The sequence below is a fragment of the Dermacentor variabilis genome, chromosome 4 (assembly GCF_050947875.1).
Source record: "Dermacentor variabilis isolate Ectoservices chromosome 4, ASM5094787v1, whole genome shotgun sequence".
Classification (NCBI taxonomy): Eukaryota; Metazoa; Arthropoda; class Arachnida; order Ixodida; family Ixodidae; genus Dermacentor; species Dermacentor variabilis.
Window position 1 is genome coordinate 51,984,383 of NC_134571.1, and position 18,350 is coordinate 52,002,732.

The 18,350-nt window shown below is 47.1% G+C and overlaps 1 protein-coding gene across 1 annotated transcript in view; it reads left to right on the top strand.

The window, feature by feature from the left end:
* The window catches only part of LOC142578202 (cholinesterase-like), a 36,642-nt gene extending 25,437 nt beyond the window's left edge, over positions 1-11,205 (top strand). Inside the window, exons 6-8 of the mRNA XM_075687603.1 lie at positions 716-895; positions 3,416-3,732; positions 11,073-11,205. Of these exons, the coding sequence (XP_075543718.1) occupies positions 716-895; positions 3,416-3,732; positions 11,073-11,205 (630 nt within the window). The remainder of the gene's footprint in view (positions 1-715; positions 896-3,415; positions 3,733-11,072) is intronic.
* Positions 11,206-18,350: the final 7,145 nt, after the last annotated feature.

Genomic DNA, 18,350 nt, shown 5'->3' on the forward strand with positions numbered 1-18,350 from the left:
TATTCTTAGTTCAAGAAAAATACATTATTCTGCCATGGTTTTGGGAGCGAAATTCAATACGTGAAAGTTAGGCCTTCATATTGGCCCCTATTTCGTGGTCAGTAACCTCTGACCGCGAAATCAAAAAGAAAAATTAAGCAATGCGTGATTAAACTAAACTAATTTAATGTTTCTCTTTAGTGTCCCCGTAAGCATACATTTATACGCCTTTAAGAGGGGCGCTGTCGTTTCTTTGAAAGGAAAGCTAGTTCCTTGAAATCATTCTGTCAGAGAACGCGTCGGAAAGATGGCCGCTCCGGCAGTTCGGAAAACTGTTGGATGCTGATTGTCTTACGATCAATCAGTCGGATCGGATAGTCTTCATGCTCGTGTGTTGCACGCTGTTAAGCGGCAAACAGATGTAACATTTTTCAGGTGTCCATCCGGGTTGCCGTCCGTCGCCAGCGCTATTGAATGTCGCGCCATGACCACTCGATTAAAGTACCCGCGGATGGGTTATCTACGTGGCTATCAAAGTCTCGCCGACTAGAACGTGCTCCTCGGCGTTCGGGGACTGCAGTGTTTACACTTGCGCGCTGACATTTAGGCGCAGGTTAGCGATGCTGTTCGTCTAACTGCGGACAATAAGCATTCCAACGCCTCGTCTACAACGTGTATGCGAGATCATGCGGCTCGCAGCGTAAGAAATGACCGATTCGCCCGCACCCGAACGCAGCTGACAGGCGTCAACGTTCTGCTCGGGCACATGGAGGAGGAGGTGCCGTACCTGGTGTCGTACTTGCAGAGGAAAGGCGTGGTGGAAGGGCCACTCTTCGACAGTTTGGTGCCCGGCTTGCTCCAAAACTTGGGCTTCAATGACAGCAGCTCCGTCGTCATCGCCCATTACTACACGAATGTGAGCTGCGCTGCACGCATCTCTTGAGAGTTTCTGCCTACGGAGAAGGATGATAGGCTGCGGCTCCAAGCGGCCACATGCCTATGCGTCAGGGCAGTAGGCGTGTATGTGTAGGTGGCACCTTGCCCATTACTTTACGCTGACACGTTCTAATACAACCCTTATTATAACAATGCCGCTGTGCTTCTTTCTTTCTTTCTTTCTTTCTTTCTTTCTTTCTTTCTTTCTTTCTTTCTTTCTTTCTTTCTTTCTTTCTTTCACATTCGCGGTGGCTTAGCTGTCCCCGCATCAGCAGATATACGTGGTGGCGTTCCAGAGCTTATAGTCTGTAGACCCTTTTTGTGGGGCAGTTTTCTCTAGAAGAACGAGATGGGGCTTTCGGCGGCGCTCCACACATTGCCTCAGCAAGCGCACGAATACGAAACCATTACCGCTTCTGCCCTGCTACTGTGCGATCAGTTGTCAGAAATGCAACCGGAAAGCACTGCGCTCCATTCATGCCGCAAAATGTGGAGTGATAGAGAGAAGGCGTGTGCTTCAGTTGGCTGGAAAAATGATGACTGGCACATTAAGGAATGGAATGAATCTGTGAGACCAAGTTCATAAACCGCTGCTACATAACGACTGCCTGTGTGGCCGACCCTTCGCAATGCACGACTTTCCTCGGGGATAAAAAATTCCCTCATCCGCCATCGCTGTATCACACAGCTCGAAAGAAAGCACTTCAACTCCGGAACATCCGCGAGCGTGAGTACCGCTTGTCACAAATTGACAGAGAGAGTAGTGCCACTTTCTATCATAATAAGTTCCTCGCACGTTATCTATACGCATCTGCCCCAACTCACAGGCAAATTTGCGCCCACTCTATCGCAACGTATCAATAATAAGGGAATAGGCGCACGCCTGAATCAATGCGCCGAAGCATGGGTGACGGCGACTACACCGACAGTACACGAATGTTCGAAGGGGAATGTTTGTGACAGTTCACAGAGTAAGCGGATGACTAGCGACAATACGTCTTTGCTACGAGCTATTGCAAAGTGCAGAACATGTACGTTCCAAGCCTTGCGCGCAGCAAGAATACGTATATCGCAAACTGAGCACACCCGCGAGCGATTAGGCAGAAAATAAACAGATAGTGACCGCACTGAGTAACTTTACTAAGTCATAAACACGACAAGCCACTGCTTCAAAGTGTTTGCCAAATAATAACCGAAGAGTCAGACACACTGATCCTGAAATTAATAAGCAGAAAGTATATGGACAGCTTGGAATACATATATAGCACCGGTTTTAGTACAAGCTCCGTTTATGCCCATCACGCCTTTTGGACAAGGCATAATGACCTCCGAAAGCACTTACATGTACTTTGAAGCCGTGGCCAAAGCTCGGTGTCATATCCCCAATCACCGCCTACGATATTCACCGCAACAGAGGCTTGCTGAACCGCACTGGCGTCATCTGCATTCATTGTAAACACGGAGTCAACGCGAGCAGCTGAGGCCAGCAATGGACGCGTCACCACGTGATCAAACATGGTGGCGCCCACGGGATTGCCGTGAAAGGGTCTATAGCAGCGTTCCAAAAAACCATGAACTCTTTTGTTTTACGGAGGCTGTCGATAAAATGTGTACCGCAACCCCTTGGGCCGCGCGTGCGGTCGTCCGCGCAAACACAATCGTTGCGGAGGCTCCTGTAAAGCGTACTTCTCTCGCTAGTTCATACGTATGAGAAGAAGTATACCTTGCCTGTTCGGCGTTGCGTTCAATTTTCTTTTCTTTTTTCTTCGTGACCGTTAGTTATCAGCTTCGATGATCCACATCAAACATGATTTAAATTTATTACGGACTACTGAGGCTGTGTTTGGCGGTTGTGTTTGAACAAGAGAAAATAATTTTAGTCAATTTCCGTTCGCTTCAATTTTGAGCGCCTTCACTGATTTCTAGAGTACCATATTAAAAAGAAAAAGATGGTGGATGGGGTCGTAATTTCACATTAGCATGGAATTTAGGCCAAGGGATTTGGACTGAGTGCTCGGCATCGTGTGTTTGTCCTCCCGTGGGCACGAAATGTGGTCGAGGCGCTTTTACGCGAGAATGAAGCGGAGAACAGGAAGCTACAAAGCATATTTTCCTCTCTACATTAGCTAGTGTGTGACACACTTTTCGAACTCATTCATGGACGCTTAGTTTTGGGTTACAGAGCGTATTTTACGCGCCCGTGTATGCCGTAGTCGTACCTCGCGAATAATTAAGCGTAAGGTGTGTTATGCTTTGTCTCAATCTCTTTAGCAAGAAATAGATTGAACGTAACAAAGACTGGAGTATAGGAACTCCCGGAAAGGGAGTTACTCTCGCAAAACGAGTTAACTCTTTTTAACCACAAATAGAGTGAGCGTATCGGGGGGCGGTGGGAGTTCAGGAACTCCCGGAACGGTTGTTGCTCTCGCCGAAGAGGCTCCCGGAACTCGTTTTTGTCTCTCGAGCGGGCACGTTTGGTTTCACGCGCTGCGTCGCACAGGGCTCGGCGGGTAACGCGAGCCGCTGGGCGGGCGAGCTGCTGGCCGACGTGCTGGTCGTGTGCCCCGTGCACCACTTCGCCGACTACCTGGGCGCGTCGGGCAACAACAGCGTGCACCGGTACCTGCTGCTCAGGCGACGGCGGCGCCCCTCGACTCCGACCGCGCAGGCCTCCCTCGGCGCGCGGGGCACGACGCCCCGGCTGTACGCCCTCGGGCTCGTCTTCGGCGATCCGCTGCGCCGAAACAACAGCGACGCCGAAGAGCAGGCGCTGAGTCGGCGCATGATAGCCCTGTGGACGGAGTTCGCCAAAAGCGGGCAAGTGTCCCAATTTGACGAGACGAGAAAGAAAGAAAGAAAGAAAGAAAGAAAGAAAGAAAGAAAGAAAGAAAGAAAGAAAGAAAGAAAGAAGAAAATAGAAATTTCCTTGGAAATCCCTTTGAAAATCAAGGATCGGTGTACGTAACACTAAATAACGATGTGAGGCATTTCATAGCTAGGAGAAAACGTAGAAATAAAATAATAATTTGTTGTTTCAGAGGTAGGTTCAGGTAGTTTTGCTTTTTTTTTTTGAAAGATGAGATTCAGAACGCAGCAAAGTATAACAAAAAGAAAGCGCCCGTTTAGTGAGATGTCGGCGGGCGTTAAAAATCTACAGTATTACAAATTAATCGGCAGCCTTCCAGTGCGATTTCCCTCATAGCTAAGCTGTTGCTCTGATATGAAAAAAAGAAAGGATAAACTGCGTTATTAAGAGTGTGAATGTTAACAGCGATGACTTAAAGGCGTATCTAAGGGCGCAAGAGTTTATGAAAGTTCTTCAACAATTATACCTAATTACGTACAGAGCAGCCAGCGGCAAAGACCGCGCTATGAACCTTGCAATATTCGGTTGCTGAGCACAGGGAAGTTTGCCACATAACTGCGGGCGCACGCAAGAACGTCACTGCGAGCCTGTATCAGAAAGCGTAGCTGCAATAGCGCGCGCTAAAATTCAATTCACCATTTCAATGTTCATCAGACTGAAGTAAAGAAAGAAGAAAAGTACGTGACAGACGCTAAATTTTCGTTTGTGTGCATCCTCCGCTAAGTCAATGAAGCTTTATTTGTAGAAATCTACAGCTTGTCGCTACCTTTGTTGGAGGTTCCCCATGGCTCCGCGTGGAAAAAAACAGAAAAGAAAACTTGACAAAAAAGGGGTAAATAATAATAAAAGAAAGACTCTTCTTCGATCTACCGTTATGGCTTCCGGGGAAAATAGGCGACCAGTTCCCCGAAGCTACAAACATTACACAGCTACCATCACGGGGGAAGCTTGCTCATACCTTACAAGCGCCGTTCAACCGTGTATCGTGGGGAATGGAGGTGACGCGATAAACAGAAGCTAACAAAATTTTAAGACTACATAGAACTATACATAGTAACGAAACGAAAATGAAATGTACTTGTAGGAACATTCTGGGCAACATTTAGGAGCAGTGTCAAAACCGCGTAGGTGCAAGATCAACAAATGTACACGAACACAATAAGAAAAGAAGAAAAAAAAACGTGGTACACGTGAGCCTTGGTGTTCACTGACTGACGGATTTTAAACGTTCCAAAGCAACACCTGGGCTATGAGGAACGCATTGTGGAGTGTTCCGGGACAATTTTGATGCCGTTGGGAATTGATGCGATTGAATGACGTGTCTGCTTCACCAATGACGTCAACCATGACGTGACTGAATCAGTGACGTCACGCTCGCCCACTTGCGAGGCACAGTCAAACGCCTCACTCATGGGCGTCACAACTGCGCTCCTCAGCTGTTAAGTTAATTTGCCAGAGGTTGTCACGCTGCACACATGTACAGCGTTAACTTCTTCCATGAAACAGTTATGAACTCCTGGGATGGCGTGATTCAAGTCTTCCGTTGGGATCAATCTCATCACTGTCCTCGGCAAAATTTTAATTAAATTAATTTGCATAATTAATTGGTTAAATACTACATTGAATCATTTTCAAATGACTCTGTCGTAAAGACGATCCAGACGAAATCATTTAGTTATCTCAACTTCCCCAATATCAAGAAATTCCGAACACGTTTCGCGAAACATGCGGTATGTACCGATATATAAAAATTTAACCACTGGGCTCAGCAGGTGTTGACCGCAACTCGGGGGCGCTTTCCGCTGTACTAACCGTCCTTCTTCAGCCTAGACGGAAACCAGATAACATGGTTAAAATTATATTTCACGTTATCCGCGTCTCAGCGAATCATGTTGTTGCTGCCAAAGTTCGTCCTATAACCATACCAAGTCAATCTGATTTGCTATTTCATATACATGGCGGCCTTTTCCCCCTGAAGGACAAGTAAATAAATAAATAAATAAATAAATAAATAAATAAATAAATAAATAAATAAATAAATAATGTCAGAGCCAATCGGGGCGACAGCAATGAATCCTCAAACAACTGGCGTTCAACGAAGCCTTGGGTTTCGTGACACTGGCTCTTCCACCAACAGCCGCAGACGTTGGACGCCGGGAGACTACAAACACGGAGCATGCAAATAAGCATGTAGCGCGAGAGGTGTTGCCACCCAAAGATGCATAAAATCACTCGCGGCCGAGGCTACGTGCGGTCTTACCGGGGCGCGCGCTGCTTTGTCGATGTGACGCGTGTCTGGAGTTGACAAGCCTTTTTTGTCGGCAAACGGACCCCGCACGACCTGTTTACGCGACCCCCTGTTCGGAATTCAGTCTGCGAAGCAATCCTTGACAGGATGTGACCGCGGACTCACTTCGTGGCTTCTTCGGGGCAAGCGGAAACAGAATGTGCCATGGAACTAGAGCTTCCCTTATTTCCCGCTCCATCAGAAGTCGAGAAAACATCTATTTCTTCCTCCCTCTTCTTTGACTTCCGGGGGAGGGGGGGGGCGTGCAAGAGAAAATTCATGCGTAGGACGCTGCTGTTAGTGCGTGTGTGGGAACCCGTGCATACCTGGCAGAGCGTAGTCATATAAAACGCTTCTAAAGCGAACTTATGTCCGGCTTACACTCGAACATGTAGTCTAACAATCATACAACTTTTTCAGATGGCTCGCATGTTTTTTTCATGCTTGCCTGCGCAAGCCACTAAGCGTACAATGGGTCCCAAAACACATATCAGTTCCGTTGCTGTGATGTATACGTACGCATACACAAGTTGTATGGTTGTGACTAACAGAAAAAGAAAAGAGCCCTTCGGAACTTATTGCTTTTCTTGCTCATTGCATAGCGAGAGCATCGATTTCGGCACTCTTGATGCCATGAGGTAGCACACGAGGGTATTGTAGGCCAGCTGCCAAGGGTCTTCGGGTGGTCGGTCTTGCAGCTCGGCTGGGGAGGCCTCCTTCCTGCTCGCTTCTTTTATTCCCCTTCCCTCTTCCCCCGTGCAGTGCTGTTGAGCTGTCCTCACAGCGAGAGACAGTTATGGCGCTGCACTTTCCTTTTTTTTTTCTTTTGAAAGTCACATACTACAGCTGCCAGCTCCTAAGTTCACGTACTACGTGACACCTGCGGTTAAAAGGATGTTCCGCATATGCCGCCTTGGGGTTGAGCGCGCTGGCTTCACATGCTCACGACTAATATTGTACACACGCACAAATGCGCACATATATATACACATTAGCGGGTAACGCGATACTACTTCGCGCTACAATTCAGGTGGATGACAATTTTTTCCCTTTCACGAACCTACTTCCACCTTGCGGGCTTCCGCAGAACTGATTTGCCATATTCAGCGTCCCAGTGCCTCGAGTTGCCGATTAATTTGCTCGGCGATCTACTAGCCACCTGGTTAGCTCAGATGGTACAGCGGACCGCCTTAGAAAGGCGTTCGAATTCGACGCTTTCATTCCAAAAAGCACACGCTAGCGCGCCGACATGGAAGATGCGCAGTGATGGTGATGGTTATGTACAGATGAGGAAGATGACGTTCATAATATAAATGCTCAAAACGGCCAGCCTGGCCTCAGATTAACCTAGCGTAGAGCGCTGATAAAACGGCTTGAGGCGGGAAACATGCACGATTTCTGTCCCGCGGCAGCGTCAGTCAGTAGGTGCGTCAACAAGCGTAACGCGGTAGTTCACTGGGGAGGTCTCTCCTATGACTTTGTAGGCGCCGGTGAACCGAGGTTGAAGCTTTTAACATAAACCAGGCATTCGCACAGGGCAGTAAAGCAGTAAATCGTCGCCAGGGTGGTAGAAAACGACACGGTCAGTGGCATCATAATGACTAGCTCTTGCGGTCTTCTTGGTTCGCCTATGTGTTTATGCGAGCACAGTGGCGACATTGAGCAAGACGAGACACAAACTGGTCGCAAAGGGGTGGAAAAGTGTTGACAGTGCCAGAAAAGAATGAAAAGTCAAGGGCAGAGGTTGTATGTCGGCCGTAGACCAGAAAAAACGGAGAGTAGACTGTGGTGGCGCTGGACGGCGGTGTTGTAGGCAAATGTGACAAAGGGGAGAATGGCATCCCAGTTACCATCGTTATTACCATCCCAGTTACCATCGTGTTAGACATACATGGACAGCTTATCACTGAGCGTGCGATGGAATCGCGTTGTCAGACCATTGGTTTGGGGGTGGCAGCCGGAGGTTGTCTTGTGCACGCTGTTGCAACCTCGGAGAACTTCATCCAGAGTGTTTGAAAGAAATGCTTTGCCGCGGTCGTTCAAAAGGACGCGAGGGGCTCCGTGGCGTAAGAAGGAAGAAAGCAGTCACTTCAGAAGCAGTCTCAAGGCGGACCGAGGTAGTTTCCACGTACCGCGTCAAGTGATCCACAGCAGTGACGTTCCATCGGTTGCCGTCTGCAGTGGCCGAGAGAAGGCCGTAAAGGTCAATGCCGGCGACAGCGAAGGGCTCTGCTTGACAAAGTAATGGTTGTAGCGTCCCGGCGGTTACAGTGGTACGTCGCTTGCGGCGTTGGCAAAGAGCGCACGAGGCAAAACATATCGGGCTATGCTGCTTGAAAGACCGGACCAGAAGAATCAGCTGCATATTCGCTCATGGGTTTTGTGGTAACCCAAGTGGCCAGACGTCGGGTCGTCGTAAGAAGCCTGGGGAACTTCAGCACGAAGAGAACCCGGAACGACAGGTACTCATCGATGACCCTCCGGGTGAAAAAATGTAGTGGTAGAGAATATGGCTCTAAATTGAATAGTTTTAGCTGTTTTAGAAGCCTGGAGTTAGGTGGGATTGAAGCACCAATGAGGTGATCCATGAAGTCGTGGCAATATGGATCAGTGGGCTGGTTAGCAGAAAACGCAGAAGGGCGGTTGCATGGCAACTGGGTCAGGGAACCCGCCGTGGTTGCTCAGTGGCTATGGTGTTGGGCTGCTGAGCACGAGGTCGCGGGATCGAATCCCGGCCACGGCGGCCGCATTTCGATGGGGGCGAAATGCGAAGACACCTGTGTGCTTAGATTTAGGTGCACGTTAAAGAACCCCAGGTGGTCAAAATTTCCGGAGTCCTCCACTACGGCGTGCCTCATAATCAGAAAGTGGTTTTGGCGCGTAAAACCCCAAACATCATTATTATGGGTCAGGGAACCAATAGGTAACACTGAAGACGCGACGTCCATGCGGCCAAGTTGACAAGGTGACGTAATGTGATCGAAAGATGGCGATAGTGGTCACCAAGAAAGTGCGTCGGCCGTCTTGGTGCTTTCTTATGGACTTATAAACGAGATAGAAATCAGATGCTTGTAATCTGAGGATCCAGCGGCCTAGGTGTCCTGACAAGTTTTTGATTGTTGACAACCAACATAAGGCATGACGATCGGTAACAACAGTGAAATGCCGACCGTGGACCTATGGGCGAACTTTTTTCACGGACCATACAACAGCCAGGCACTCCTGTTCGGTGATTGTGTACTTCTTTTCTGCGGAAGTCGAAACACGGCTTGCGCATGCGATGACTTTTTCGCGAGAAGCACGGTCGCGCTGCAGCAGGACGGCGCCAATTCCTTGGCCGCTAGCGTCATTGTGCGCTAGAGTGGGTGCCTTACCGTCGAAATGACAAATGACTGGTGAGCAGGTTAATGCCCGCTAAGTTCCTGAAAAGCGGCTTCGCAGCGATCGCATCACTGGATGGAACTGCCACTAGCAAGAAGTTATATATATATATATATATATATATATATATATGCCGTCATCTTCCTCATCTGTACATAAGGTCTGGGCCATCTTGTGGACAAATACTGCGTTCAACATGATCCTGATAATATTTCCGCAGGGCTCAGCTTTCCACGCTCACTTCGTGGGAAAGAACTGCGTAGCTTCCTCGGTCTCGCCTTCTTCTTCCGACGTTTCATCCGATACTTTGCCACTGTTGCCGTGCCCCTCCATGGATTTCTTGCCAGTGCCAGTTCCTTCCGGTAGTGCTATCGCTACAGGGTGGTAGTGCTATAGCCGCTTTTCAGTAACTTAAGCGCGCCTTAACCCCATATATATATATATATATCGTAAGAAGCCAACAAACAATGACACCAAGGACAACATAGGGGAAATTCTACTTACTAAATGAATTAAACAAATGATAAATTAATGGAAATGAAAGGGTATGAAAAAAACAACTTGTCGCAGGTTGGGAACGATCCCACGTCTTCGCATTACGCAAGCGATGCTCTACCAGTAGAGCTACCGCGGCGCCATTCTCCCATCTACTTTGTTGGGTATTTGTTTTTTCAACTAGAACTAATCCTGGGACTGTTAGCCAGCGCCACCACTCACAAACCTTGGCGGCTGATGTGGAACATCCTTTCTGCCGCAGCCGTCACGAGCACGTGATCTTTTTGGGTGAAGGCAACTATTCAATAAACCCACACATGCTACCTGAAGCCATCAATCTTGCCAGATTCGAGACTCGTTCATTATATAACGAGAGTCTCGAATCTTGTGGTTGTACTTACTAATTGAAATGAAGAAATGATAAATAAATGGAAATGAAAGTGGATGAAGAAACTACCCGCAGGTGGGATACGAACCCATGTCTTCGCATTACGCGTGCGAGGCTATTACCAACTGAGCTACCGCGGCGCCATATTCCCATCCACTTTCCGTGGTATTTATGTTTTACTACTAGAACTAACCCTGGGAGTGCGAGCCAGCCCCACGACTCACAAACCTAGGCTGCGCATGTGGAACATCCTTTCCGTCCTTTCAACCGCAGGCGTCACGACTACGTGACCTATTTGGGTGACGGCAACAGGTCTATAAACACACATGCTATTTGAACGCTACATTACGAGGGCCTCGAATCCGGCAACATTGATCGCGTGATGTTCTGAAATTTTATGAGCTTATACATTTGACATACGCCGAGTTTAATCATTTGATTTCCCCTCAGATGCACAATTTCGGAACGTTCCCAGATATTTCAAAACGAAAAAAAAAAGTAACATTTGAGACATCTGTTGCATGAAGCATTTGTTACGGCTGTCATATAGGTATAGTTTAAAAAAAATATTTCCAACATTTTCCTATGCTTCAGACTTAAGTGCAGCAATTTGGCTACTCGATAACCAGGATGCTTGGTACTGAGCAGGCCTGTGGAAATGAAATGCAGGGATGCAGCGAATAACACTAGCAGCAATAATTCCAGGCACCCTGCTTAACAGCGCACCCTTATGACTGCAGGACCGTTCCAGCCGACCTGGGCGAGAACGTCTTCAACTACACCATAGCGATTTCAAGTGCACCAAACACCAAAGGAAGTCCATTTGAGTTCCGCAAAACCCAGTGTGACTTTCTCAAGGACCACTACCTGTGAACGTTGTTTTGGATTCATGGGCCATTTATTGTCGTTCATTTTTTTTCTGTATCCTAATGTATCGATCTTGTGATGCGACGACCCTTTGCACGATGGCGTGATGACATCTGTCATTTTATTCGAAAATAACTACGTCACATACCGTCTTTTCATACCTAGTTCATTGATCTCGCTTGCTTGCTTTTTGGTGTGACTGATTGCACTGACTTTAATTTTCGTCATGTTCGATTTCTGTGACATCTTGCTGATCCCGTGTCTACAAATTGCGTACTGGTTAAGGCAGCGAATACCAAAAGCGTTTTTGAGGTATTCGCAGAGGCGACGTAATCAGTATCAAATATGAGTTCGCGCATAACGTCGTGGTAACTTTCTTGGTCCATTAGTATAAATTAGTAACTTAGTAAATTAGCTTACCTATTTTTGTGTGCGTGTACGGGCAGCGCAGCAAGTTCCCACGGCGTCTGGACAAATGCTCGAGCTTCCTTTTTTTATGTATTTTCGCGATATTGTGTTTAATGACAGTGCACTCTTTCAGTCAGGGTCTGTATTGTTAGAAGAAAATCGTACGTATAAGCAACTACCGTTGGTTCATAGAGAGAGAGAGAGCAAGAAGAGGAAAGGCAGGGAGGTCAACCAGACGAGCGCCCAGTTCGCTATCCTATACTGTGGGTAAGGGAAAGGGGGAATAGAAAGAGCAAGAGAAGGAGAGAGAGCACTGAGTGCTCGTGGACTGATGCACAGGGGCACTATAAGCGGTCTCTTGAACCGGCGCACTTCAAGTAGTGTACTAGTGCACAAATCGCTGTTTGTGCCAGTAACGGGTGTAGTCACGGTCCCAGTATCTTTGTTGGCTTATAATTGCATATTTAACTAACACTCTTAACTAATATAGTTAGCTGACGTTTTAATTTTTGAAGGGTTGTCTTATGGTGCAAAGGCTAAGCATGACCAAGTTCTAGAAAGATTAAAAATTGAGCTTGTTTTCGGTACATTGAAACTTTTAGGGGGCGCGGTAAACGACGGAACAAAGGAAGAGTAACAGACTAACAAGTCTTTATTTGTAGGAACATATATATACACTGAAAGAGGTTGCGCAAATAGTTAAAAGTTCATCAGCCATTCCACGTTGGGAAGGTGGAAGGTAGCAAACGACAAAGAGGTGACAGAATTTTGAACAAAGGTACGAACAGATTTGTTTTGATCGGTGGTCATCTTGAAGAACGGTGCACACACATTTAGTTTTATACGTTCGCGTTCATTCGTGTTGTACAATCGTTAAACACATTCGTTATATACATTAGCTTTTTTCATTTCGTGATATTTTGAGGCAAAGAATTTGAGACTGAAATTACCGCGCCGACTCGCAGTGGGTCAGTACCACCAGCGCCTTCGCAGAGCGAGGGGAAATATGTGAATGCTGGCATGATGAGCGCCATCGGAGTCAGCTGTGGAAGAAGACGAACGCGTGAGCGGTGGCGCTAACGATTGTTGATGATGATAGTTTTTTGCTCGCACACATGAAACTTTTACAGCACACCAGTCATAAGCAGTTTCGCTCTAAAATTCAGTTCACTGCCATGCCAAATAGACGACGTAACAACCCGAGCACACATCCAAGTCGCTTTATTGTCCACATAATTGAGCTCTTTATTGACTAAACTGAGTGATGGCGCGCTTACGTAAGAGCGATTCCTCCTATGAACCGCGCACACTTCAACAATTTCGCGCGTTCTTCGGTCTTTGTGTCGCCTGAGGACTCGGCAGTTGTCAAATGCTGGAGTACGGCCGCACGACACTGCATGAATGGCTAGGTTGCTACCACACACTGTGTTGAGATACCTAGCATGTTCTCGGATGCGTTATATTTCTGTAATTTTTGTTAGATGCGTAACTATTTGCGTATTCTCTTTCGGTATGCGTACCATATGTTCCTTCAAATAAAAACTTGTGGTTAGTCTGCGCCCGTGTGTTGTCGTTTTTTGTCCCGTCGTTTAGCGTTCCTACAAAAGTTTCGAAAAATTTCAATTCATTTTTTACACTGTGCTCTGATTTGGCACTGCAAGCGCTCTTGAGCTGTTATATCTGTAATATCTATTATATCTGTCACCTGAAGAGGGGAACCGTCTTGCTGCTTTCACAGTGGATATAGCAGGCCCCCTACGTTTCGAAAACACTAACAGTACTTAACAGGCACAATTTTTTACTCATTCCGTTCCATTTAGTTCTATTTTCTTTTACATTCCTCACATACGGCATCCTCTTTACAAATTTATTGCATTTCTTCCTGAATTTGTTATTCACAATCGTTTTCTTTTGTAAATTGCAGTACTTCTATCTCTTTTAAACCACCCCCTCATGTCGCGCTTCGGCCCTGAACGTAGAATGAAGTTCAATTGATCATAAACTAACTAACTAACTAACTAACTAACTAACCAACCAACTAACTAACTAACTAACTAACTAACTAACTAACTAACTAACTAACTAACTAACTAACTAACTAAAATATCAATACTTATCATGTGACGTTGCTTTAATTTCACAGTTAAAAGACGCCTACATTATCCGACCGTGTCACAATACGACCTATGGGTCGCAGTAAAGGCTCACAGCGTATCAGGCATTTGCTGTATCTTCCATTGCAAATCCCTGTCACTTCGTGGGGTCGCGAACGGTGATTACGATGCGCGAACGAGCCGATGCGCCATTTCGGTGACATTGCGTGATATTTAATCTACTGGAGAAGCAATGTTTCAAAAAGGGCTGTCGCTAAAGGTACGTCCGACATCTACCTGCAGCATTTTTTTTTTTACAGGTACAATAGACGGATCCGGCAGTGTTCTTATGGAAATACGTCCGACGTATTTAGTTTGCTTTTGTATGCTTCACGTTCAGATACTTCGGGCATAAGCATGCACGCTGAGCAGCTAAGCACATGCACACAATACCCACCTGTACACAAGACCCTCTCACGTGAAGATGGCGTAACATGGCGACAATTACAAACCAATACATACCCCCATTTAAGCAGGCTACACGCAATACACCCTACACTATACTCATACAAATGTCCCCTTTGTAACGACTACGCCTCCCTATATCACACCACATGGGCATGCCCCAACGTGAAGGCAGCCCCACAAATGCCCAACCCCACACCCGAGCAGTGGGAGGCCGTGCTGGCTAGTTCGGACCCTCGTAACCAGCAGCAACTGGTGCGGCGGACCCGGAGATAGCAAGAGCACGCAGGAGCCCTGGACTAAGGGCGCCTCCCACACAAGCCGAAAGACACATGCTTGTCCTTTCTTTTTTTCATTTTAAAATAAATTTTCCTCCTCCTCCTCCTCCTCCTCCTCCTCGTCGTCGTCGTCGTCGTCGCGTCAGCGTTCATTCTCTGCTTGTTGCAGTGCAGCATGCGTGAGTCGGCGCAGCCCGCCCAGATTGGTGCAGCAACGGCCGCATCCGCTTCCAGGGCATTGATGCAGCCCTTTCACAGCAAGAGGAACGCATTCCATCCGCTGTCCCTTCGACGCGATACAGTGGAAACGTCTGCTTCTTGAATTTATATACCAGTGATGCACTTACAGCCCGCAACCGATCCACTGAAGTGATTGGATCAAATGCTTCCGTGTTGCAGCATATCGCACGTCGCGATTAATTTGAGTTTCTCTCACTTCGAAACTTGTCCAGCCCATATCACCTTGTACAGCTTCATTTGTATTGTTCGCGTGAGCGCCCAATGCGAGGCGTCCCACTGACCTTTGGTTGCCATCGAGTCCTGATTGTACCCCTGACTTCAAGACAACAATGGCATTTCCAAATGTAAGCCCTGAAAGCATTGCACGTTTCCACACAAACCTCTTTTCCAGCCTTTCTACCATTCATAAAGCGGCCGTGGCCTCCGAAATCTGCGCGCGCCGACACGCGCAAATCTCAAAGACCATAAAGCAGCGCGCCCGGTTCCTTGCAACACCTCCAGATGGCCGTGTTTTTCCACGGCTCCATGGCGGCGACGAAAACATGTTTTTTGTGCATGCATGCTTTGAGCTTGCTTCTGTTTATGATTTCCTTATTTTTTTAGCCTTTTAAATAATAATTGGCTAGCTTCCTCTTTTCTCTTTCTTCCTTTTGTGTGCGCGGGTGTGTTTCGTGCATAATTGGTTTTGCAGAATAGTTGGAGCGTCCTTTCGCGTCCACACGTGCAACCGTGTGGGACGTCAAATCTATACAGCCTTTAAATAGTAGTTTCGAAGTGGCAAGACTAATAGCTATTAGTGGTTTTACTGTGTGTGCATTGGTATCGGTAATATTGCTTTGGTAGGACAGTGAGAGTGTGGCCGCGTGGTTGTACACGTGCGAACACGTGTCGTACTTTAAGTCTGTGCGGCATTTATTGCTTCTAAAACATTGGTGATAATTACTTTGCGGCATTTTAAGGATTTAGACACTGTGCGAATCGTATTTTGCTAGAAGTCACGTGCTACACAAAAAGCCAAGTGCAACACACGGCAAGAAACACGGCAAAGCGTGCAATGTGCGAGAGGTCCCTCAAGGTAGACGAGGGGGAAAGATGAGAATGGAGAAGAAATGGAGTTAATCGGCAGATGCTGTGATGTCAATGCTAGGCCATAGAAAATGGAGGATTTCCAGCGTGAGCTTGTGAAACAGGTCGAAAAGCTCAAAAATGAGCTCGATATGGATCGTGATGCGAGGAAGGCGGTGGAAAAAAAGACTTCAAGCAGCTGAGGAAAAGCTGAACAGGGCCGTCATCGTGAACGAGAATGGTCGTGACAACGTAACGCAGTCTCCCGACGCGACATGGCAAGGAGTGTCAGCAAAGCACGTGGAATGCGTGCAACGTGGGCAGGGGGTAGCTGGAAAGAGCTGCGTCTACCTTGAGGCCACCACAAAGGAGAAGCAGGAACGCAGGAGTCAATACCCCTTGTCGAGTCCGAATCACACGGAAAAGGACAACAAAGGGAAGCAGGGAGAGGCCTCGGCAGTAAGAGAGAGTGAAAGAGTGATTATCGCCGGCGACTCAAACCTGGCTAAGGGCTCACAAGTAATTGTGGAGAGGGTGAAAGGCGATAAAAGAGTGGCCATAGGGATATTTCTAGGACGGACACTGGGTTCTGTCATGGAGTGAGCAAAAGCAAAGATTCACGGAAAATGCCCACGGACGCAACCTTGTCGTAGTAGCAGGTGGGCTGAATGACGTCCTAAACAAAAAAGAGACAGGACTAACCCAGCGTTTGACGAAGGGGGTAGACGACTTGCGCGAGCTGTGCCTTCAGGTGCAGATCGTGGTGTGCACGGTGCCGGAGATGCCTGTACGTGACAGTAACGTACAAAGAGCCGTAGTGGCTGCTAACGAGGCGATATGGAAAAGGAGCCGAGGTAAAGGTTTCGAGGTTGTCGAAGTAAACAGGGAAGTGAGAAGGTGTGGTGGTTTTGAACGAGACGGGATCCACTTCAATTACAGGCTTGGGCAGGAAGTGGGCAGGCGCCTTGCTGGTCGCGCTGTCGCTTCTTTAGGGGGCCCACGGGCGCTCAGGAGGCCAGAGTAGGTAGTAATGAAAAAGATCCCCTAGGGGAACCTCAGAATAACGTCGCCGTCAATAATAGAAGAAAGCAGAAAATCAAGAAAGAGAGCTCGCCATCCAATAGGCTACATAAACATGCGGAGCGGCAGAAGAAAGGAAAACTGGACAGAGATTGAGGAGCAGTTAAATAGAGAACAAATAGGGGTGTATGCGGTTACAGAAACTCATCTTAGAGAGTCGGAAGAGCCGCCAGTGATCGATAATTATGTTTCGAAAGGTTGTAACAAAACTAAACCGGAAAGAAGGGGGGGGGGCTGGAGAGTCGGAATGCTCATCCATCAGAGAGCCAAATAGAAAAGAGTAAATTGAAAATGCCAAGAGCATCTTTGGTTATAAGGTACTATGAGTGGAAAGAAATCTTGGCTGGACGTAACGTATTTGTGGACCGGAAATAATTGCACAAATAAGAATGAAGAGTTAGTGGAATGCCTAAGTGCTGCATGGTATTAAGGGTTTCGGGAATGATGCCGAAATTATCCTATTACGTTACATGAATGCTCACACACAGGATCTAGATGGCTATATCGACAACAACGGGGAGTATATACTAGATCTTTGTGAGCAACATAACCTCGTTATCGTGAATACAGGGCCTAAGTGTGACAGGCATACCACGTGGGAAGTGGGAAACCGGCCGTCGACCAATGATTACTGTCTGTTGACAGAAGGAATTCATGATAAGTTGAGAGAAATGGTCGTTGACGAGGAAGGGTGTAGCAGCATAGGGAGCGACCGTAAACGCTTCATTTTGAAAATTCGATATGCAGTTGGCAAAGAGAGCAAGGAGCGCAAAATGACCAGTCCAAATTTGAACACAAGAAATAACAAATATAGTCACAGGAGTCGAGGAGGAACTTGGCAAATGGCCCCGCAAAGAGTGGGAATGTATTGAAATTCTAAGTGTAATAACAACAGAAATACGGAAAGAGAAGCAACATGTTCGTTGGAAAGGAAAAAAGAAACCGTAAAGCTGGTGGAACAGGGAGATACGAGGAGCGATCGCCGAATGACAGAAAGCATCCTGAGAGCACAGGCAGGCAAAAAAAAAAAAAAGCGCAGTTGCCGCAGGCTGAAGTAGCCAGAAAATAGGAAATATACCGGGAGAAAAAATCTATGGTGCAAATACTGGTGCAAGCAAAGATAAAAAGTTGAAAGTGAACGTTGATTGCCAGAATACTCGAGGAAAAGAAGGCCGCAACTAGAATATTTTGGAACCACATAAAATTATTAGGCAGGAAGCCTGGAACAATACAACAACATATCTTAGACAAAGATGGAAACAAATTGGAAGGGGACGCGGCACTAAATTACATCCCAAATGTAATAGCCGAATCTTTCCAAGGCAATGACGAGGTTGTAGTTGAGGAAAAAAGGGGCATGAAAAAGAACCAGATGGAAAAGGAGCTGGTGCTGACAAATTTCAACTGGAAGAAAGCCGAAGAGAACATTCCTAATTAAGCGCGCAGCCACATGGCTAGACGAGATTCCCGTTAGGCTGATTAATGAACTAGGACCAAAAAGTAAGGAAGCTCCGTTGAAAGC